Source organism: Phymastichus coffea, unplaced genomic scaffold (assembly GCF_024137745.1).
Source record: "Phymastichus coffea isolate CEN01 unplaced genomic scaffold, Cenicafe_Pcof_1.1 PCOF00112, whole genome shotgun sequence".
NCBI lineage: Eukaryota > Metazoa > Arthropoda > Insecta > Hymenoptera > Eulophidae > Phymastichus > Phymastichus coffea.
In genome coordinates this window covers 309836-333247 of record NW_026706923.1, presented here as the reverse complement: position 1 = coordinate 333247, position 23412 = coordinate 309836, and the positions used below count along the sequence as shown (strand labels likewise).

Sequence of the window (23412 nt, the reverse complement as noted above, 5' to 3'; positions counted from 1 at the left end):
CCTCGCTTTCGTTTCGCGAGTGATGCACGACTCGAGGATCGCGGGGCGTGTTCCTTTCACTGCTTTCGCGTTACGCACGCGATTGGCGCTGCGTTTTTCATTTTCTTGCTATTTAATTTTTTTTTTCGCGAACGCCCGCCGCCGCCCGCACGGCGTCGACGCCACATGGGAGTACAGCGACGAAGAGCCGCCTGAGAATGGATTATTGCATTGCGATGTATTTCGATCGGTGCGGCGCCTCGGTGCGATTCTACGAAAGGCGAATTTTCGCCATTGTTCCATCCGCGTGGCTCTGGAATGGTGTTATTGCAGGCCGATCTCGCTGTTATCGCGCGCGCGCGATAGATAAATTCTTGCGGTGGTCGAGGGATAACGCCCATTGTCAATTGGCTGCCTTTGCTCGTCGCGCGCCATTATCGCTAATTACGCGATGGCGAAACGCGGCGATGACAGCTCGCCGGGAATTCACCGTTTAATCGGTGTGGTCGACTTTGCTCTCGCAGTACGTCGTGGGACCGAGCGATTAATTTCGATATTGGAAAAATTCCTGACGTTCAGCCGATGGCGCAGCCAGATTGATTTTCCTTATGAAAGCTGAGTAACATTGCGAAATGTAGGTGAGAGCGCGAGCACGCAGAAAAACGTCCATGAGAACATGCGGCTCTTCCGATGAATCTTTCCGATTAGGATATTATGTTGAGCCGTTAATGTCCTATTATTTGATGGCAAATTATGCTATTAATTTGCGTTTCACATTTACGTTATAAAATAACGATAACTAACTGTGCAAGTATTTGCATAACAGTTGCGAAAGAAGTAATCATCGAAGATATCGAGCTTTTGAAAATTCAATAAGATGATCGCTCGTCGAGTGTGCGCTAATCAGTAAAAATACAAAAATCATTTTCTTAGTGAAATAATTTATTTGTCATAGTAACATAATAGTTATTTTTTTCATGTCAACTGCTTATTATTTAATGTTCACTCTTGTATACTCTTTCACTTTCATTTGCTTTTGTATTGAGCTTTCGGCGTACGATATTTTTTTATAGATCATCTTCGCAGCTTCTTTGCGCTCAATTAGTCTGGTAGTTTTTAATTTTGTTTTATTTATCTGCCTAATGTAACATCAATTGTGTACTTATAAGGTAATAAGGTCTAGCCATTGTCGCATATTCCTCATGGTCCTCAAGGCACTAATGCTGCACTGTAAAAAATTTAACGTCAAAGTCGCTCTACAAATGATTTATTGAACATCAAGTTTAAATCATGAAGTAACTTTCTTGTGTTTTTTTTGTATTTGAAAATATACCTCATATGTGAATATTTCTTATTAGAATATTTATTAATAATATTTATTGTACAAGAATAGTTTTGAACTTTTTCAAGTATATGAATATACAAAAATTTATTGAGTGGTAGGCTACAATATTCTTAAAATACAGTTGAAGTTTCAGTAATCCATAAGTTTAATATTGTTGCAAGTAGCCAACTTTTTTCTTGATTACGTTGTAATTTATACAAGTCAAATTTACACTCTCACAATATTATAATGAAAAGAATCTGAATTTGTAATCAATAATAATGATATTACTGTTTGATTTTATTTAAAAATTAACCTTACTAAAAATTTTTTACAGTGCGCACGCTTTAGTTAATACAACGTGATACGAAATATTTATATACTTTTTTATACGATTTACATTTTTACAAAAGTCACGTTCGAAAAAAACCGTAATATTCTCTATACACTTCATTTACATTATACTACACTCATCAAATTCAGACTTTGTTGTACATGAATAGATTTGTTTTACAATACGTAACATAAGTAATATATAAAGCACACAAGTATATTAAACATTGCAAATTAAAAAAAACAACAAAAATCGAGCCTCGAATAAAACAAATGATAATTTTAACAGAAAGAGTTAATTAACTGGTACTGATTGTAAGAATCTCAAGAAAGTATATAACATAATTTGATCATTTTGATTATATCCTCCCGGCTATTTGAGAATGATTATTTCCTACAAAGCAGCCATTCAGTTTTTAGATTATTTATAATAGAAGAATGTTAAATATTGATAACATACAAAAGATTCGAGTGTATATCATTAGTGTAGACTGTAACATATATATATATATATTAAAATGCAAGCTTTTTTAATAACAAAAACTGGTAATAGAATATCAAATAAATTTACAAATTATAAAGAAACTAACTACATAATAACTACTCGGTCTTTGAATTGTTTTTCTTCTAAATTTACGAAGATTTTCTTCAATTATATAAAAAAAAATAACGAAGTAAACATCATATGATATATAAACAGAGAAAATGTAGAATCCAATATACATCTATTATAAAAAATAAGATGTTATGTATATGCAACGGCTGTTTTATCAATTCACACAGTACAAAAATACATGTATTATTATTGCAAAATTATCAGTAAAAAGTCACGATGTTCACGAAATCATTCGTTTTCGGAAAAGACGTATTTTGTGAATAATGTCGTGTATGCGTTTAAAAACGTTTCGAGAAAGGCAATTATATAGAGAGCAATAAAATGAAGAAAAAAAAGAGAGACCAATTTAAAAAAGACAAAAATCTACACTTACGTATCTGAAAAAAAAAATTGATTAATGTAATAAAAATATCGAATGTTAAGTATCACATTTCTCACTTCATGAATTCGCGCGTATTTACCCGTTTCATTATTATTTTTTGATTACACATAACTTCAATGCACGTATCCCTCATTTACTTTAGACGGAACCAAGCGCCTATTATAATATATTGCATATATAAAAAGACGTATAGAGAGCTTCGCTACGCGTGCTAAAAATGAAGGGATATTTTACAGTTATTTGTTTGTTTGCTTCCTCTTGACTAAACATTAATCAATACTAATAGGGTTATTCCTTTTCGTTTGTGTTGTGCAGCACCATCATCAAAGTATAATATGTGAAGATCACATAAGTACTATATTATTATATATGTAAGTAAAAAGTACGGAGGGAAGATCGCAGAGAATGTAATATAAGAAGGCTATACCGGCGAATATATTTTGTTTTTGTTTTATACTTTGTTGGAATGATTACTTGGTTGTTTGATAACGATTTTGTTTTTGTTGGAGTTGTGCGAGGGCGAATCGTTAAGAGGCTGCGAGTCATCAGACGTGCTGCGTGGAAACTTTTGGTCTGGGTAATTCCATGGTTGGATGTCGGCTGTGCCAAAGATTTGGTATACTATGTAAGTACAACATGACACACCAGCGGTCACCCAGAATACTTTTTGCCATGCCTCCGGTGCTTGCTACGAAGGAATGAATTATTAAGTCTTATATTTCAAGCGAGAGATTTAAAAACACTTACGCTGTTTTTGGTAAGCTGGCCAGCCGCTAAGGGAGATAGAAAACTAGCTGACATGTGGATTGTTTGCGCGAACGCTAATACAGGACCTATAAATAACGATGCAATACCGTTAACGTTTAAATCGAAAAAACTAAATACGATAACTTTAAAAATACAAGTTACCGGCATAATTGGGGGCGATATCAACAATATTAGCCATTGCTCCCGCATAAGCAGCCGTAATCAGTGTCACAGCGATAAACCAAACGAACAAGGCCAATTCTATACTGCAGCCTAAATAACCAATTATCATAACCAGAATTCCAGGAATGACTTGAGCTATAGATAGAAGAAAGTGCATTTTTAATATAATTCATTTAGTTTTTAAATAGTAGGTACACTTACACATCATAGTGAATATTTTTCGAACGTTGGTGAGTGTCAGCAATTGTTTTTTTACGATCAAATCGGCGACGTAACAGAATACAACTGAACTGAAGTAGCTGCAGATAAATGGTGTACCAGACAATACTCCATTCTGAAAAAAAAAAAAAAAAAAAAAAAAAAATTTATTTATTGATTTTGGTGTGATTCGCATGTAATGTATAATACTCACAGCCTGGATACTTAGACCGAGAACAGTTTTTATGTAAACAGGCCCGGCAATGATAAAAACGTAGTGAACCCATATTCTGCCGAACGTGGTGATGCCTATAGACCACGCAGGCCATGACGTTAAAATTGATTTCCACGGCACTGACTGACTCTGAAAAAATAATGGAAAAATACCTTTGTTTACTTCTGCAAAATCGCGAGTGAAAATGGTAAAGAAAGTTGTCTGTTTTGTCGGAATAGTCAAAGTCTGTTTAGCAATCATTGAGCTGTGCGCGCCATCGTGAGAGGTCATTATTTAATCGATAAAACTACACTTATTGTTCCAAGTGTCTATATATGTACGATCGACATCCAGCATTAACATTGCTGGAAATGTAAGACCGAGCTCACTTACAAGTTCAAGGTCGCAGTTTTAGCGAAACAGCTCAACTCTTTTTGAAACCATACCTCGGTTGTATCAATGACAGACCCTATGCTGCCCTGTATATATTGAAACTCCTGAGTAGAAATCCTAGGATGGGTTGACGGATAGTTGAAAGCAAAGAAGTACCAAAACACACACCATATCGATCCGATACTGCCGGTCGTATAAAAGACCGTGCGCCAACCGAAGTGAGCTATGAGAAAGCCAGCCAACGGATAAGTGATTCCGATGCCAAAGCTGAATCCTGTGAAATTATAGAAATATGTCTCCGCATTATGTCGTGGGAACATTTTGTTTTTCTTTTTGATTTTCGTCGTTCTTTCGTTTCTTTCTTTTTGCGTGTTACAATCATTTACATTACTCTACACAGACAGATCGACATATGCATGACTGCAGGTATATTTGTCCCATTCAGGTGTCTCGCTCAGCAGCTCGCGAGGCGCGCACACCGGAGATGATTGTGGTGTTTGTGGGAAGAGAGAAGGTGCGTGTGATCGAAGCGATATACCGCGACATTCACTGTCTGATGCATTCTCCAATTCTTTTTGCTTGCACGCGAACTCTCTGCAATGCCAGGGAAAAACATGATAACAGCTCTGGATTAATCTTGCCATCTCAGTCTATTTTTTTAAAATGTTTTTCCTCATTGTTATGAAATGACGATGACAATGGTATAATTATAATTATTTTGCTTTATAAAAGTGAGTATTTACTTTCTTTTACTATGATTTTTGGTAGTTAACTACTTTGAAATACAACTTTTTTTGAAAAAAAAACAGCAAAGAATATCGTATAAGTAACTTATCGTTTAACCGAAAATCGGAAGGTCATATTGAAATTGTTTTGAAATTTTTATCAAAAAATCAAAAAGCTATTATCGCACTCAAAATGTTTCTAAATTGATAATAATTTAGTTCATTAACAGACTAATAGTCCGTTACCTTTTACACACGAAAGTTACAAAAGTTTAATAGTTCTTTGATAAAAGTAAAGTAAGAGTTTCAACATGACTTTGATTTCCGTCAATTTTTTCGTTAAACTGTCAATGTTCTCAGGTATTAAATAAAGTAATTTAATGAAAGAATGATGAGTGGGACAATGAAACTTCTATACCTGAAATGATAATTAGATTTATTAATGTAAAGCAGTAATATTTAAAAAAATGGTAATTTGACTCGAGGTAAAATTTTTCAAATTTTGAAAAATACTCTCAACTCAAATTCATTCATTTTCAAGATGCTTGCAATGACATTCAACTTTTTCAAGGCTTACGACTAACTCGTCTTTCACATGAATCTGTATAATTTTTTTGTATACCAATTAACAATTCACCACATCAATGCGCCATGACAAGCATAAATGATAAAGTATACTCGGCCTTTCTCATGCTGTTGAGCGGTCACTGATGAGTATACCTTGCATTTTTTACTTCAGCACATCGTACTGCGTAAATTTGGTCACCACTATGTTGTCTGTCTGTGTTACTGCTGCAATGCAAGAGCTTACGCTAATAAAAGACGCGTTTTCAAACGAATCGTATATTTTGACAAATTTCGAAAGCAATATATTTATCTACAATTATAAGTTGCATGGATTTTTCAAAATTAAAAGATTCCTCATCAGAGAAATGCTGAAACAAGCAAAATTTCATGAATTTCCATCTTAATGCACAAAAAATAATTTGAAAATTTTTGTCTGTAAATATTATTAATTAATTAATTAACCCTTAGCAAGCAGCAGTCTCATTTCTGAAAAAACTAAACAAACAACAATATATGATAAAAGTGTATCTGCAAAATGGTGATAAGCACAAGTTATCATAAACATATAATATCGTAAAATGGAAAATATGGAAACTCGTGAAAAGAAAAAGATATAGTTTCACAAAAGTATTGAAGTTTCACTGTAACACATGAAAAAAATTTCAGTTTAAATCTGCCGAAAACAATTTCAAAAACACATATTTTTCACACGAAATATGTTCCGCTATTATTGATATTTTGAGAACAAATGGAAATTACCTTGGAACGAGGACATAAAACGCGACCGTTCATTAAGTGGAATCCAATGACCAACAATGGCATACATAGCAGGCCACGTTAAACCCTGCAATTTATAAGAAATAGTTTCATTTTTAAATCGAAACAACACCATTAAGAGCTGAGCTTTCCTTTATAATTGCATTTTTCTTAACTGAATACAAAAAATCAAAAAACCTCAAAGGATAATACGAGCGAAATGCCATATTCAAGATACGTATCACGTTAACTCTGAGTAAGCGTTGTATTGTCAGTCATTTTTTCTTTTGTTTAATAAATATCAATTCTATGTGAATTCATATGAGATTTTTTCAATGGAAAAATTATAAGTGCATTGTTATTTCATACGAAATACAATGGATTACTTTTTTTACTTCTTTCACTCTCGACCGTGAACTTTTATTTGGTTTTACTCGTACGCTTTTTATTAATACCTCAAGACTGTGTATGATGAGTCATAAAGAAGATTAATTATTTGCGAGTTAAATAACCACTCTAAGCTAATAACGTCTAGATAGAAAGGCGTAAATAATTATATGAACGCCGTAGCTATTTACATAATAACGGACGTTTAAATTCGCATTATTTTACGAATAAATCGCGAATATTATAAACAAACTTGTTAACACGATCGTTAAACTTACACTGGCTACCCCTTGTATACTGCGGAGAGCAATGATAGCACCATAATGAAAATCAGCTGCGACCGGTATTAATAAACTACATATTGCAGTGAGCAATTGAGAACCACCAAAAACGGTTTTCGTGCCAAAATATTGTGTGAGTACGCCGCCGACGACTTGTGATAGTATGTAGCACCAGTAGAAAGATCCGATGATGATTGATTGAATCTCTGGACTCCAATCGAACTCACCCTCCGTCTAAAAAAATATTAGGTCATTCTATATTGTTGATTATCGGCGAATGAATTTTACAAATAATTTCGTCACTAAAGTCCAATAACGTGCATTGCGAATGCGCGAAACAATAAATTTTCATAACGAAACGTTTTGTTGTTGATATCAATGAATGAAAACAAATTGATTTACACATACCTGAGAATTATTATACTCCTCCGAATATGAACTGGTGTTGTAGCAATTAGACGATACGGAGACATTAGACTGTGGCTGGTATTTCACCATGGATACCATGGCAATGTTAATGTCCATTCGCATCATGAACGACACGACGAAGCCAGAAAATGAAAGCATATACAAAACTACGCGTGCCGGCACCATATCTGAACACACAAGAGGAAGATCAGTTGTTTCGTTTCTTCATGTAAACATAAATCGGTTTACAGGCAGTTTCAATTTTGACAGTCAGTGCCATTTTTAACAAATGAACTGAATATCAGAACTTTAATGATGTTTCGTACGTTTCGAAAAATAGATTTACTGCAAAAATTCGACTAGTAATCGCATGGATGACATTTACGTTTTGGCATTTCGAAAACTCATCTATAGAAACATCATTGTTACTCAAAGTTCTTCGTTTTCAATGGATCATATCAAATGAATGCGAGCGAGAGGCGTGTATCATAACTCAGAACAATTGCGACTTTTGCAGGGGAGTTGCTTCTCTTTGGCGTAGAATCTACGTTGTGTAATTACCTGCGAGTCTTTGAAAGAAGTTAACTGATGATCCTTTGTATGCAGGTGGTGGCACGTTGTACCTGTGAATGTATAAGGTATATACTGTTAAACACTTTCGAGCTTATACTTGCTTTCGTCTACTGTGTCTTCATCTACATTCGATCCAATGAGCTTTCCTGTAATTTCGAGCGACGTTACGGAACATTTGTTAATTCTAGACTTTAGCTGTTGCGTAATGAAAGGAATAAAGTGAAGGAGTACGCGTGAAACCGGAGAATCTACGATCGATCAACAATAATCAAAATACGATTAAAGAATGAATGCGAACAACTAGTTGGGTTTGCGCGTTTGAATCCTTACGTAAAACGTATGGACAATGAGGTAATTGATTGCGTGGACTGAGTATATCGTGCACCGCGCAACGTTCCCCGATCGAGATGCAATTCGTCCCCGCGTGCAACAGTGAAATTTGTCAGCGGTGATTAAATTTAAATTCTTAAACATTTCTGAAGGAAAACTTGCCGGTAAAAAATTGAACAATCTAACGTTTAATTGAGTTGATCGTTAGTCATTTTTTCATTAGTATTAGTAGTTTGGCAAGTTTATGCCTTTAAAAGGGGGAAGGGGGGGGGGGGGGTATACAACCTCTCGGAGCTCTCCATTTCTCTTGTGATGGAGACGGATCGATAGGATTTCTTTTGTTGACTTGTGCTGTCCAAAGTTGATTCTAAATCACCTTGATTTCTGAAACACGACAAAGTACACATTGACGTCTGATTATACGAACCATTTAGCTGTATTTCAAATTGTGCTTCAACTTTGTTACCACGTGTTTTCTTTTAATGACTTCTCTAAATTGGTTTACGTGATAGATAGTAAATAACATTTATTTGAAAATTATATCAAGTTAGCGTTGTAGAAAAATGTCGTGAAAAATTAAAACCAAACGGAATCTGTGATCTATCAAAAGTCATTTCATTATTTTTTTTCACTCTAAAGATTTATTATAATACTTATTCGTAAGACTTTTTTTCTAACTAATCCCAAACTGTTTGAGTATTTCTTAAACTAAATTACCATTTCAAGATGATTTGATACTTTGCATAAACACATTTAAAAAAACACAAATAACTGCATTACTTCTTTTCGTACAGCTCACGTGAGCTTGAAATTTATTAGCGTTTCAAGCATAATCCTTCAGCAAACGCACAACCTTTTCTCATTCGACAGCACGATCAACGTCTTTTACAAATATTTAAACGAAGAATGCGCGCTCAACACCGCCGCGCGCACATCAAATATGCATCCCCGCTTTCGAGGGAATTAGAAGTTGCTATTTTTTTTTCCTCAAAGCCGAACAGAAACAGAAAAATGAGAAAAAATTTCATACTCCATTGAGTCGTATGCGCTGTGCGCGCTAATATCCACAACGATGGGGAAAAATGGACTCGACATATAACTAGTTGACATTGTTCGCGTTTTGTAATTAGATTCGAGCGATAAGCCATGAGAGAGAAATAAATGGTACGTAAAATCAACGTATGCGCGTCGACTGTTTCTCTACTATGCTAGTATTTTAAGTATAAACAGTCTTTTGGAATAATCCTGCAATGCAGGGTGCATTGTACCCCCTTTTCTGTTATTTTTTTCTTTCATAAGTCGCAATGAACGAGTCTCCTTTTCTTTTTCGCGAAAATCTGATTGTGCCGCTAAACTGCGAAATGCAACCTTCGGATTACGTATTGTTTTACGTGTATCGCACGCAAAGCGAAACATTTCTTTGACGCCGCAGAAGATTTACAGACGTTAATGAGCCAGGAAAAAAGAAATTGTCGACTATGGGTGCATAATTGATCATGATTGTTGCGCGTGATAGCGGTACATTTCTCGAGAGACCCTTTGCATTGCGCGAACAATTCGCGCTATTGCACGTACATTTTACGATCACATCTCGTTCCGTTTCATTTTACAATGGGATCCACTCCCTTGCATAGCACTCGCGCAAAGTGAAATTATGACTTTTGCGTGTACATTGACGTACGCGAATTGCACGCCGCGACGTTGTATTGTAACTCACACGAAAATATTCGTCGGCCGCGTGGGGTAGTGGCAACGCGAAAAACGCCAATTGCCGAATTCTCATCGCTCGCTCGTGCGCTCGCGATGTAAACAATGCCGGCGCGTGAGATCACTATGACTTTGTAAAATTCACTGCTTGTGTAACGAAGAAAAAGATTCCGCGTTAACGCTCGATCCACGTCCACTCTTTTCGAGAACCATCGATCAAGTGAACTGTCGTCCCTTATACACGGGCGAGTCGTGATCCGAGAAATGACATTGTTCGTCTTCGATATGAGAAATTCCAGAAACGCGTCGCATACCTCGCTCGTCGCCTTATATACCCTTCATCGCACGATTCACCCTTGAGCTTCAGTTCTTTTAGTCTCATTTCCCATTCCTCGTTCATTCTCGAGCGTCGCGTGAAACTTGAGAAAATTATAATTTATGCGCGCCGCATCGATTCGGCAAACTTACACGAGTGCCAAGAAGCGAGCGCGAGGAGGGTGCCAGCCGAAGAGAATACGTGAAAGTCGCAGGGATGAAAGTTGCGCATTGCACACGCGACGACCACACGGCACGCACTGTCGTGTGTATTGCAACACGTCCGAATTGGACGATGGCTAGCGCGCGACTGAAACGTGGCTCGTGAGCCGCCGCGTATTCACTACTACCTTACTCAATATTGCAACGGCACGACACGACCACGACGCTAGCCACAGCTGGAAATGTACATACGCGTATCTGTACATCTTACACGTCCACTCGGCAGGTCGATTCGGCCTTTGTTTTTCATTTTCGCTTCGTCGGGAAAGCGCGTAAGACAAAGATTTTTTTGTTTTCACCGACGCGCGTCCGAGCTTGGCCTTCTTTTGTCACGCTCGCTTTCTTCCGAACGGACAGATAGCGTGGACGCCGGGCTCGCGATTGCACGTGCCATGGGAATATGGGAAACCCGTTGGATGTGGGTCAATGCTTCGCTATCTCGGGCGAGTTTAATAAAAGTTGTACGCAGTCACGTACGATCGGGGCGCAATCAATCGACGTTTATTAGATCGCCGATGAGTCGGGAATTTATCGGCCGCTTGATTGCTCGCGTGCGCGCGGACGATAAGAATCGAAAAGAAGCTCGTTACAGGAGAGACACCGCGGCAATTTCAGCGATGAAAATTCCTCCCGATCGAAGGCAGCAAAAGGAACGTACCTTATCGGCGTCGCGCGGCGATCGTAGAATTTTCTCGTCGAGTTTGTACGTCGCTCGACCGGATCGGCCAGCGCATCATTGAGATTGATCGAATGTTTATATACAGGCGCCATTGACACTCGAATCGAAGAAAAGAAGAGTCGGATTATTGCGGCCAGTCGTGTTGCCGCTCGTTTTCAATCACGTGCGTGCGAACAATGGCAAGTCTCAAGTTTATATCCCTCTCGTTGTCGCCTGACAAAAGGCACGAGATCGCGCTATGCGTACGCGCGCTTTTTCATTTGGCAGCCTTTCGACGCAATTTTAATACGAATGTGCGCTGGATTTATGCCGACGAATTATGTAACGCGCCTACAGTGGACATAACGACACGGCTAATCGTTCACGTTGTGGAGAACCTTTATAATCCAATGCTCACGCTGCACGACGCTGAATACAAGTCTCACACACACACACACAACATGCAATATAACAAACTAGCCTTCTGGCGACAAAATCAATTCTCTTATGAAATTGCCGTTCTTTACACTTTTACGATCCATTGCTTTTGGTCTTTCGAGGGAACATTTTTAAAAACCACCAGCTTATCGGAGAAAATTAGCTGACGGTTCTCTACAGTTATGTGTATGGAAATTTAAAAAATAAAACCAATACGTATAGATATCAGTCAATTAGGCGAACGCACACAAATGATTTAGTAACGATAAATTTACGTTTATGACGTTAGAGCTAACTAGACACGTGAGTCCTTATCAAGATCTAAATATATGTAGTAATTTGCTTTGTCCGGTAAACATTAATATATGCATCTATTGACTTTATGAAAGTCCTTAGTTCTTCGATCTAAATTTACACTCTAATGAATAATTTCATAACCAAGTGTCAGGATGTGCAATCAATGGACTCAATCGCCCTTTCCTTTGTGAAACACCGACACCAAGTCATCGGAAGGCTCACCTTTATACTTACCTAATGAGCCTCAAGTTTCGTTTGTAAGAAAAATATCAATATCGTTATGTAATCAAGTTTTGTTCGGCTTTTCATGAATATTGCAGTAAGTACGAACTTACACGAGGAAGTCCAATTACACACTATCGTATCTGATGGCCAGTTAATTAACAGACACGTAATATCATAATCATCCTGTCAAATCGGCGCCATTGAACTTACGTAAAACAATTCTTTTAACCAAACACGGTCACTATTCGAATATTGAGTTTTCAATAACATGTTAAAGGAATAGTTATCGGCTCAAACATATTTCCATTCGAAAGCCAAGACGACAAGTTTTGCATACCAAATGAAAGCTCGATTGAAAAGTTGTCACGAGTCACGCGAATTTTCATAACGTGTAATTTCGCTGACCTTGCATTTCTTTGCACGCCTAAAAAATGGAAACGAAGCTCGGGAAAATGTGACACTCGATGCATGCAAATAAGTTGCGCATAATTAGTAAATCATAAAAGCGATACATTGTCGAAATGTTCATGAAAGCGAAAAGGAAAGGAAATCCGGTAAGATAAGCGCAAAGCCAACGAAAGAGAAGAAATCCAACTAAGCGTCAGTTTAATTCAAGCGAGCGTCGGAAGATATAGTCAGCGCACGGTATCATCAATCAGTGATGCAGTGAGTTTTCGTCACGCCGGCAGTGATGAATGACTCACGATGATACGAAAAAGCTAGCCTCGCCGGGCAGACGATTCACACTACATTGAGCCGCCGCTCGCGATCGATCCACGTGCTGCGAGCGTAACGATCGAAAATTGTACGTGTGGAAGATTTGCCAAAAATCAATTGCGCAGGCGCTGTTGTAGCGCGAAGACGGAAAAAAAGGGAAAAAAGGGATATCGCATATTGTGCAACGAGGGCGATAACAAGAGTATGAGCGGTGAAAATCCAAACCTGATAAGCGTTGGAAGAGGAGGTTAATCGGGGCAGTGGAACAACGCTGAGCTTCTTCACTCGACGCCCATTCGACGTCCAAGTTGACATAATGCCGCCTTCCTTTCTCGTTGCCAGTCTATATTCCTTCTCGCTCAAGAAACTTTGTGTTGGTATGGGTTCGTAGGCTTCCCCCTTTATAGTAGCAACCCTATGAGCTTCTGAATCACTTCCATCTTCAGGCCGGTATTGATTTCTTCTTTTCGACAGATAAATGTATGTATGACGAGATATTACTCGTGATTTGCAAAGCAGCAGAGCTTTTCTTTGACTGACGATGGTTTTGACCCCGAGAAAATTCAGGCTCGCGAGGAAAGCTGCTGGCTATTCACCAGACATTAAAGTGCAGACCACAGAACAGACTTGCGCCTCGACTACTGGCAACGGCGCGCAGATGCGTGCTGTGACGTACAGATTATATATGTGTATTATACCACGTGACACGTCTGCATTTCTAGGCCTTTACTCTCTCTCACATACTCTCTCTCTCTCTCTCGGCCCTCCTTAATTAGTTCAGTTTTGCCAATCTGCCTTTTTTTGCTTCTTGATTTATTCTAATATATGTTAAGGTCTTCGTTCAGCGTGACTTTTGATGTTTTATAAAATTTAATTTTATAAAGTTATGTAAAGATTTTTTTTTAAATGTACCCCTTTTTTAAATTAACAAATACTGTTGTTATTTACTCTTATTTTTATATTTTTCTGTTATTTATGACATTATTTCAATCTTTTCTATGCCATCTTGGAGATTTTAAGGGGCATGAATATAAGTCATGCTGTTTAAAATGAATTACCTACATCAATATTCATAGATGAATAAAAATAAAACTTGCACCTATTTTTTGACAAAAACCAATGAACTTTTACTCATTTTAAGATATATCAGAAAAATGAGCTAAAAGAGTAATTCAACCTACGATCGATAAAGCTCTTATACTGTTATACAACACTAAACTTATTTACATACTTAATAGTAGTGATTATTTATGACTCCAATCTTAGTATGAGTATTTAACATCGTGTGCTTTTTGTCGCCTTTATGAAAATACCCGTGAATATTCTTCAAATTTAACGGGTTTAATATTCTAATAATTAGTTAGCGTTGCTCGCATACATCTTAATTTACAATGTTAAAAAGATAAAAATGTATTCTCTATTCATTTTCTTTCCCTTTCTACCAAATTTTAACACGACAATATTTATTTCAGTATCATAGGTGGCTATAAAATTAACGATTTGTACTGATAATTTCAAAACAGAACGTCTTATATTCTTAAAACCATTTATTATCGGCATATTTCCAATCCTGCAAAATTATTATCTATGATAATTATTTATAAATTGAATTTACTGCTGAAATATAAATCTCATTCTCCTAGATATACAATACAAATTTACAGAGTATATGAAAATTAAAAATTTAACGCTCTTTTTTAACATCAGCCAATCACAATGCTGGCTATCGACGACTTATTTTTTAAGATAGGATATGATAAGATGGAATTGAAATTGTATAAACTTACTCGTTTCTACATTTGTGGCTCGGATAGGAATACTTTGATCAAAAGCTTACTGCTCTGTATCAAGAGTAAGAGCTTTTAAATGTTCTATACTTGTAATACTTGTAAGTGAAAAAGAGATATATAAAACAGTTGCAACCTCAATTCCCGTTCAATGTGACTCCTATATATATATATTTTTTTTTTTCATATTCATTGCAAATTAAGTTCATTATTTAAATTTTATAATTCAAGCTCACGCATACAGCATTGTTACTCATATAACTTAAATAATCGTATGTATATCGATTAAAAAATTTATTTTACGGGCGAATATTTTAAAAAAATGTATGGGAATAATCTAATGAATCAACTTTTATGTAAAAATTTTATTTTTTTTATTATATATTGATTATATCATAAGAAAACATCTGTGTTTCTTTTCTTGCAAGTTTGAGAAAATTAGATTTTCTTCAATTAATGATTTTTTCATTATACAAATTGAACCGAACATCTGTTGTTTTTAATTTCGCCACTTGGCGCAAGTGCGTCGTTAAATATACAAGTTTGCGTTCAACATAAGACTTGCGTAAAAGACACTACGGCACATTTGAGTTTGTTGAATAATTTTCAATCTGAAATATATCAATGTTGAAATATTTTTTCTTTTGTGAATGTAACGCATAATTTTATTCTTTTAAGTTTCAATTTTTTTTCACTTGACGAATTAATTATATAACAATTGTTGCAACCAAGTACCGTTTCAGATTCCATTTTTTTCTCTATACATTATATTAAGTGATAAATAAATTTTTTTACAATTCGCTTAAATAAACGATGAAAAAATTGGATGTATAACATATTTACAATAAGCAATGTCGACATGTTTGACTGTTCGTTATATATTTTTTATTATTCGCCCTTATCTGTCAGTCTGTCTGTTTTTATAAGTCCGTCAGTTTTTCTTTCACACACGCAATTTTGTGATCTGTTTTACAGTTATTTATTTTCTCCTAGCAGCTTCAAAACGTCTTCACTTCATGTAACTTCTCCTTGAAGTCCATACGACCATTCACTCACTTTTACACTCATAAAATGATTATAAGTTTCTTGTTTATTTTTCTCACATAATGCAGTGTCGCAAAACATCATGAACCAAGTTTCTTCTTTAATAAATTGAATCTCTGATGCAACAAAAAATGCGGAGCGATTAGGTGTCACCGTGCTCGAATACTAAAGACGATTTTACGTATAAGCGTGTAAATCGATCATTGGAATTTAAAGCTGATATCATGATTATAAACGAAATGCACATTTCCCTTTCTTTTTTTTAAATCTTCGCGCTATTAAACACGTATATGCGTATATATACATTAAATTCGTCCAGCATGTCGTGCAGTGACGCACAATACACATTTCGGACAACACGCGGCAGACACATCGTATACATAAGCACATACGTATAAGATTTCATTATCTTCCTTTTCGTTTTGTTTAAAACAGTAGACTTTCTTTACATGCATGATTGCAATGACAGTTGAGCATGATAATAACTCGTACAACCTGTTGCACTTCATCTAATTACAAATGTATTTTGTATATTGGTTATCGCGATAAGTTACTTAACCACGGTAGCCCCACTACTCGCTGTCCTTTTTTAATTAATTGTTTTGCTTCATTTTTTTGTAAAGTATTACTTTTTTGTATTATTTTCTTTTAAATTCTTTTCTGTTTTTGGCGATATTTTAATTACAAATCTCTGCTCGTATCTGCACTTCGTCACGCACACACGCGTGGACGCGTCGGTGTTTAAATAAAAACAGAAAAATCAATTATTAGATTGTAGTTTATGCATAGCCACTACTCCCACTCAGTCGTGCCAGGTGGTTTGGACGTAAGATCATATAAAACGCGCGAAATTCCTGGTACCGAAGAAATTTCGCTCACCATTTTCTTGATCACCTGCAAGTCAAACCAAAACAATTATAATCAATTCCAAAAAAGTGAATGGTATTTCACTGAAACGAGGTTATCAACTTACATGCATTGGCAATTCTTTTCCAGGAACTGCTGGTGTACCAGTCATAAAGTCCAGAGAGCAGAATGGCCTTAGTACTACTGATCGTTGGCAGGATGGAGCTCGCGAAGCATAATCTCGATCGAAATGAATAGGAATGAGAATAACTGGCATCTGACTAATGGCCGACATACTACCATTAGTTTGCAATACCTTTAAATACAATATAGAAAAAAATGGAATTTCATTAGTTGTTTTTTTTTAAATCAACCGACAATATAAACAAAATAATACCTGATTTGCTACATGATCCGCTTGCCTAAGTGTTGATATAATATTAGAAGTAAGATGTGTTGGAGTAATATCCATAACAGGATACTGAACTTTGCTTCCAAAAATGTAACAAACTCTATTGACGTTGTGACAAATACGAGGAATCAGTTTGGCCAAGAAGAATAAGTCTTGCCACTCGGCTGGCTCTGAAATATTATCATCAGTAGAAAGTCCTACCACGTAACTGTAACTGCGTTGATCACCCTGCAAAAATAAAATCAGGAGATGAAATTCCATCTTTCATTCGACTGATATTGAATACATCTGTTGTACTATAAGTACCTGAACTCCAACACTACGAATAGGTAACAGTGAAGCTGTTAAATGACGTATATGCGATACTCTTCGTAACTTTAAACGTTCTAGTTCACTGGTTGCGCTTTCAACGCGATTCAGAAGCGCATGCTTCTTTTTAAGCATTTGCGCATATTCTGCTATTATTTTAACAAGAACCTACAAGAGCAAAGGAATGAAGATTTATAGTAAAAATGTTTGATCTGAGTAAATAATAAATTGTCCTACCCGTGTTTCTGAAAAGTCTTTGTCCATATAAGGTTCCTCCGCACAAATAATTCTTATAGCTAATCCGGGACCGGGAAAAGGATGTCTAGATACAAGATTAACAGGAAGTCCAAGATCAGTGCCGATTTGTCTGACCTCATCTTTATGAAAATCTTTGAGTGGCTCAACAACGCGTCCCTTAGCCCGAAGTTCTCTCACCAGCTCGGTGTCGTTGTGATGTGTTTTGATAGCGTCTGCTTTACCGCTGGCCAAAGTACTGGCACTCTCGATAAGATCAGGCCGTAATGTACCTTGTCCAAGAAAAACTTCCTCAGGCTTCAAACCCATTTCTGCCATTGTCTCATTGGCCACTTGAACGAATACGTCGCCAATGATTTTACGTTTTTCCTCGGGATTCACAGTAGTGCACAGCATCTTCGTTAGTTTCGGCTTTGGAAAGATGTTCACCTCGTGATTGGTTTTGTTCACCACGACGCAGTACGTCGTGCCGGGATTCTGTAAACCTCCGTCGTTAGGGCCACTTGTCGCCTTTTCACTCTCCGGGCTACCTTTCTCCGGTATAGTCGTTGTACCGTTGAGGAATTGATGAGTAGCATTGACTACTTTTAGTTTGACTCCTATTTGTGCCAGACTTTGCTCGACTAATGGACTTTCTCCTGTAAAATTTCCGGTTGTTCATCATTCTAAAGTTTATCGTTTTCAATGAGAAACAATGTAAGTGATTAATGAACTATTTTTGTCAATTTAAAAGTTCACAACTAACAAATAAATATGGCTATAATTTAAGGATTTCTTAAAAAAAAACTTTTGTTTGTCAAACTTCTCAAATTAAAAATTTAATTATTACCTTTACGCATAAATCCATTATTAATATGTACAGCAATAACTTGATCCTTATTCAAGGCTTTATGCAGTAAAGCTGCACAAACTGTTGAGTCTACGCCACCGCTGACTAGCAACAGAACTTTACTATTACCCACTACTTCCCTAATGTACTGAATACATTGTGATTCTCGATCTCGAAGATTGAAATTTCCGGTTAGACCAGCTACACCAAAGAGGAAATTATGAAGCATAGTCTTTCCGTTAGGAGTAAGATCCACTTCTGGATGAAATTGTACACCATACAAATTCAGTTTATTGTTTGCAATGGCAGCAACAAAATTTGTTGATTTTGCTACAGTACGAAAGTTGTCGGCTACTCTGTCTATACTATCACCATGAGTCAACAGTACCATTTGTTCTTTCTCCAAGCCCCTAAAAATAATTATTGTTTTCTATGACTATCTATTTACAAATTATATACTTTCTGTTGAAAAATATTTCAACTATACTAACTTGAATAAAAGGCACTTGGTATCAACTTCAATAGAGAATTGTCCATCTTCTCTGCCTTCTTTCCTGATCACTGAACCACCGAACTCTTTATTCATCATCTGCAAACCATAACAAATTCCTAGAACAGGTATTCCTATTCGAAAGATATCTGCATCGTATCTTGGAGCATCTTCTGCATACACAGAACTTGGTCCTCCAGAAATGATGATAACCCTAAAATTAACATTAAAAATTTAATTTCAAAAAGATACTTGAAATACATGTTCCCTGCAAGTTAATTAACTCACTTATAGCCTTGTTCTTTGAGGGTGAAAGCTGGTGTATCTAGTGGCAAAATTTCACTGTGAACATTGAGTTCACGAACCTTACGATCTATAACTTTGCCATATTGAGCTCCAGCATCCAGTATTGCAACTTTTTCATCTGCTCCAACTAATTCCATGACAACGTCATCTGCACCATTTTTTCGTTCTGGATAGTGGTATGAACCATCTGCTGCTTGTTCCATTTTATAAGATAATCACCAATATTGGTTGTATTATGTAGTTTCCAACAGCAATGCTAAAACACAACTAAATGGTTGGATCAATACAGGTACAATAAGTAACAAAGCTTATATATCTATTTTTTGACTCTATGCAGGGGGTATTTGTTGAACATTGCCACATTAATATACACATACTAACATGCACAAGAGGTTATCAAATGGCTTCAGTTGATATTTTGCGTAATGGCATCAAATTTCTTATTTGTCTCAAAGCTTATCATCTACACTGAATAAGACATGTAAACTTGTTGAGAAACTTTCAGCGCAGATTAGCTTACCATAATTAGAAAAAGTATACATAACGATACTTGTGCAACGCTGTTAATGCATTTCTGATTTTACATTGAAAATTGATGAAAATAACAGGATTAAGCTACATTTACTCTATTTATAACTTTTTTTCAATAACTAAGTAAGAAATTAAGCTATCACATTATGTTTTCAATTTTATAATTACAATCCAACTCCAAGTAGTGGCATAGTCATAAGTAGGTTATACGTACAGCATAAACTTCAAATCTAAAGTCTAAAGTATTAATAAAAATGAGTCAATGACCATCGCGTTCAATAGTGTGGGTGTATCGCTTAATAATCCAGTCTTTTTTTCACAATTCGGAAAATTATTAATCATGAAGGCGAGACACTGCAGTGGCCAACATTTTCGCGTGCATGCGAGTGACGAGTTTTGCCGCCCTACCTAAGAGCTATTTTTTTCCTTTTTCTTTTTTATTTTTGAGTTGAACGTTGAGCGGCTGGCCTTCTTGCAAAAAATAGACTAAAATGTGTGGAAAATCAGCGCCAGGTCTGATTTTGTTTGCCACTCTTTCCAATTCCCATCTCGCTTCCTCTTATTGTTGGGAAGCCGCAATTTGCTCGTACAACTTGATAGTGGTAAGTAAGGTATATCGATGTTTTTGGAATTCAGGAAGTGAAAAGGATAAAAAAAGCAATTTAAAGGAAATCAGCGCACACACGGTCAGGGGTGGTTGGCTGCTGACGAAAGAGGCAAGAGAGAAAGAGAGAGAAACGACGACGACGACGAAGAGCATACACAGGCCCGCTAGCACGAAAGAGATATATATATGTATATATATATATAGGGAGAGAGAGAGAGAGAGAGATAGACAGAGAGAGAGAGAGAGAGAGAGAGAGAGACAGACAGAGAGAGAGAGAGAAGACGAGAAAGTATAAGGTGTACCGAGGAGCGGAACTTGAACAAAACAAGGCCAAGAGTAAAGTCAAAGCTTAAGCCGTAGCAATAAATGTTAAAAATGAAACGAAGAAGAGCTTGTTACTGTGCCTTTGAAACGAGTCGGCGGTGTGCGAGAAAGAGAGAGAGATAGACAGAGAGACTTTAGCATGAGGCGAAACATAACCCATAAAAAGAGAGAGAAGTAGAGAGAGAAAGAGAGCAGTATAGTCAACTGCGGTATACAATGTTGTACATACCCTAGGTGTTTCTCTCTGCCTGGCTTTGCCGGCCTCTTCGTCGTCGGCTAGATGACGAGAGGCGCTTGTAGATGATATCAGAATCCAAGCACACGAGCTTTTTTTCACACCCACGCTCACGCACTCGTCTTTCTACCCCTCGTGTATACCTCTTCTCTCGGCAAATAACAAAAACGCGCTAGCTATAGATCTCGCTATGCGCACTACCACTTTCTCGCGTGCGCGCGGGGGCCCTAAGCAGCACCAGCACCACAGAATACGCTCAACAGCCCAAACTTTAACGCTTACGGATACACTGGTGTGTTACCAACCCTTCTAATCTTTGCTACCAACATTGAGCAGTAGAGCCAATGACGAAGTATCAGTCAGTTCCAATCTACGCCGCTATGTAGCGCTGCATCACCAATTTATGTTTTTGCGCATTCGAATTTTCCGCGGATTTGAATATTAGTCTATGATGCGTACGCGGATCACTCGCCAAAGATGTTTTCTGATCGGCAATGAATTGGAAACTGGAGCCGTTGGGTTTTATATGCCCCCACTATCGTGTTACGTAAATAGTGACATTGTTTTATAATTAAAGATAGCCGTTAGAACGAGAAAAAAGTGATCTTGCTATTTGCACGGCTTGCAAGGTAAAAAAATGTTTAAATTAAAAAAGTTGTTATATAAGACGTTATATATTGGTACTGTTTAATATGAAAATGAGATACGATACTTGTGCAACATGAAATCTGTTTTAATAATGAGTTAATTAAATAATATATATGGTAGATTGGTGCTTGGAAAAAATAAGCCTCATGACAATAAATGAAAGAATTAACATAAAGTTGAGATACGTACTAGAGCGTCTTTAGCACGCGAATGATGGCTATAATTTGATAATATAGTAAATAAATAAGTATTACTACTGGATGGGTGTGTGTTTCATACAAATAATAAGTGAGGAGGAAAAAGCCGTAATGAAATAATAGTAACACAAAAGGAAATAATAAATTTCGCTAAATTTATGATATAAAAAAGGTACAAAGGTCGGTTCGTCGAAGCAATGAACAATAAATAACGAGGCTCGGACAACCTTATTACAAACATGAATTGCAATGAATGGCCATCCGGGATTGTCCGATCGAGTGCTCTTTTACCTTGCTCAAGCGACACATACGCACAGAAAAATAGGTAGGAGGAAAGCGTTGCTGTAAGCGAGCGCGTGCAGTTTCGACGTCTCGAAGACGGGGCAACCCCCACTGTACTCTGATGAAGGAACGCGCTCGTTCTTTACTAGCGTTGCAGGTTACGTCCGATCGCTAGTCCTAGTGGCTGCCGCCGGATCATAATGAGTTACACCCGACAAGATTGCGCATGAAAAGGCAGAGAAAATAATAAGCGGCCTATGGCCTCGGCAGAGATTGCGACAAATTTCCCTTTCTCCACATCCCACGCCGGAGACCAATCGAAATTTAGCGGGGGCGATGCGACGCGCAATGCACCCGGAGGTGGCGCGGGCCATCGGCTGCCCGAGAGAGGCTCAATTTGGCCGATTCTCTTTTTATAAGTGCTAAGAGCTAAAATAAAGAAAATATGCGTCTCTAGAATTTAGTTACAAAGGTATTGTTACAAAATTATTACAAAAGTATCGGTTCTAACCAACTTTTCCAGTAAATTAATATGTACAACTTTTCAAATTTACATAATAAACATTATTACGTTTCATTACTATTAGATTTTTCATTTTTTATGAAAACTAAATTACCTTTTTTTAATTATTTCCTCCTTAAATATTCAGTTTATTTCAATCAGAGAGTACATCATATGTAGAGCGAACTATTGAATCATTGTAATAATTGAATATTTTGTGTTGTGTAACAAAATCGTTAATGTTAAAATGCACGGAATCTTTTTGGTTTGTGAAATGTATTTTTACTTCCCTTAAAACTCCTGTCAACTTTTTAATGTACCGTCACATTTGTAAGACTATCTCTATATAAAAGATTGCATCTTCATATAGAAATACACGAAATCGTGTCCTTTTAGAGTTGATGAAACTATCTGTGCATATTATATTTATCCAGATTTGTATTAATTAAGATAAAACGCCTGCAATTTCGGATGAAAAATATATTTCTTTGGCATCGCATAAATTTACAGTGCCAAAGAAAATACATGCTCGAATACCTTTATATAGATTATAAAAATTAATGTATAAAACGTAATGAATAAATTATACTGCTACATTGCATTTTAATATCATATCTAAAGACATATATAGTTACGTAAAAACATTCAAACGCGATGGGAAAATGTGAAAACTTACCTGGCAAATAAGAAAACACGCGCGATTCTTGTCAACCAATGGATCTTTAAATTAATATTAATTACGGAATTTTTCAAGTAGTGTTAGCTTCTATAGCTTCTCAGACACTAACAATTATTCAATGCTACTCACATAAATTTACAATTTGTTGAACCGG

The 23412-nt window shown here is 36.6% G+C and overlaps 2 protein-coding genes across 4 annotated transcripts; both read right to left on the bottom strand.

Annotated features, from left to right (window-relative positions):
* Nucleotides 1–908: 908 nt before the first annotated feature.
* On the bottom strand, nt 909–13637 carry LOC131670602 (sialin-like). 3 transcript variants are annotated; one of them, XM_058946323.1, is made up of 12 exons: nt 13201–13637; nt 8682–8780; nt 8055–8116; nt 7494–7681; nt 7083–7319; nt 6421–6505; nt 4423–4643; nt 3977–4126; nt 3766–3898; nt 3544–3699; nt 3382–3467; nt 909–3322 (listed from the first exon to the last, which is right to left on the bottom strand). In XM_058946323.1, the coding sequence occupies exons 2-12, from the start codon at nt 8696–8698 to the stop codon at nt 3086–3088; spliced, it is 1572 nt and encodes a 523-aa protein (XP_058802306.1). In that variant the 5' UTR covers nt 8699–8780; nt 13201–13637; the 3' UTR covers nt 909–3085. The 3 variants fall into 3 exon arrangements, with proteins under 3 accessions (XP_058802306.1, XP_058802305.1, XP_058802304.1); XM_058946322.1 differs by lacking the exon at nt 13201–13637 and adding an exon at nt 10572–10784; XM_058946321.1 differs by lacking the exon at nt 13201–13637 and adding an exon at nt 10418–10540.
* Nucleotides 13638–15154: 1517 nt separating this feature from the next.
* Nucleotides 15155–21320, bottom strand: LOC131670581 (GMP synthase [glutamine-hydrolyzing]). Its single transcript, XM_058946295.1, has 9 exons — nt 20945–21320; nt 19236–19520; nt 18949–19161; nt 18458–18867; nt 17611–18266; nt 17371–17541; nt 17050–17292; nt 16780–16968; nt 15155–16700 (listed from the first exon to the last, which is right to left on the bottom strand). Exons 2-9 carry the CDS (start codon nt 19454–19456, stop codon nt 16599–16601), a joined length of 2205 nt encoding a protein of 734 aa, XP_058802278.1. The 5' UTR covers nt 19457–19520; nt 20945–21320; the 3' UTR covers nt 15155–16598.
* Between the last annotated feature and the right edge of the window lie 2092 nt (nt 21321–23412).

Bases quoted from the DNA above. Each gene is read 5' to 3' on its own strand.
- LOC131670602 (XM_058946321.1), bottom strand. From the start codon at position 10,503: ATGAACGAGGAATGGGAAATGAGACTAAAAGAACTGAAGCTCAAGGGT. The intron at 8,781-10,417 runs GTATGCGACGCG...GTCGTGTTTCAG, and splicing joins TATATAAGGCGACGAGCGAG to AAATCAAGGTGATTTAGAAT. The intron at 6,506-7,082 runs GTAAGTTTAACG...TATAAATTGCAG, and splicing joins GTATACAAGGGGTAGCCAGT to GGTTTAACGTGGCCTGCTAT.
- LOC131670581 (XM_058946295.1), bottom strand. From the start codon at position 19,456: ATGGAACAAGCAGCAGATGGTTCATACCACTATCCAGAACGAAAAAAT. The intron at 17,542-17,610 runs GTAGGACAATTT...TTGCTCTTGTAG, and splicing joins AAGACTTTTCAGAAACACGG to GTTCTTGTTAAAATAATAGC. The intron at 16,969-17,049 runs GTATTATTTTGT...TTGTATTTAAAG, and splicing joins CGGATCATGTAGCAAATCAG to GTATTGCAAACTAATGGTAG.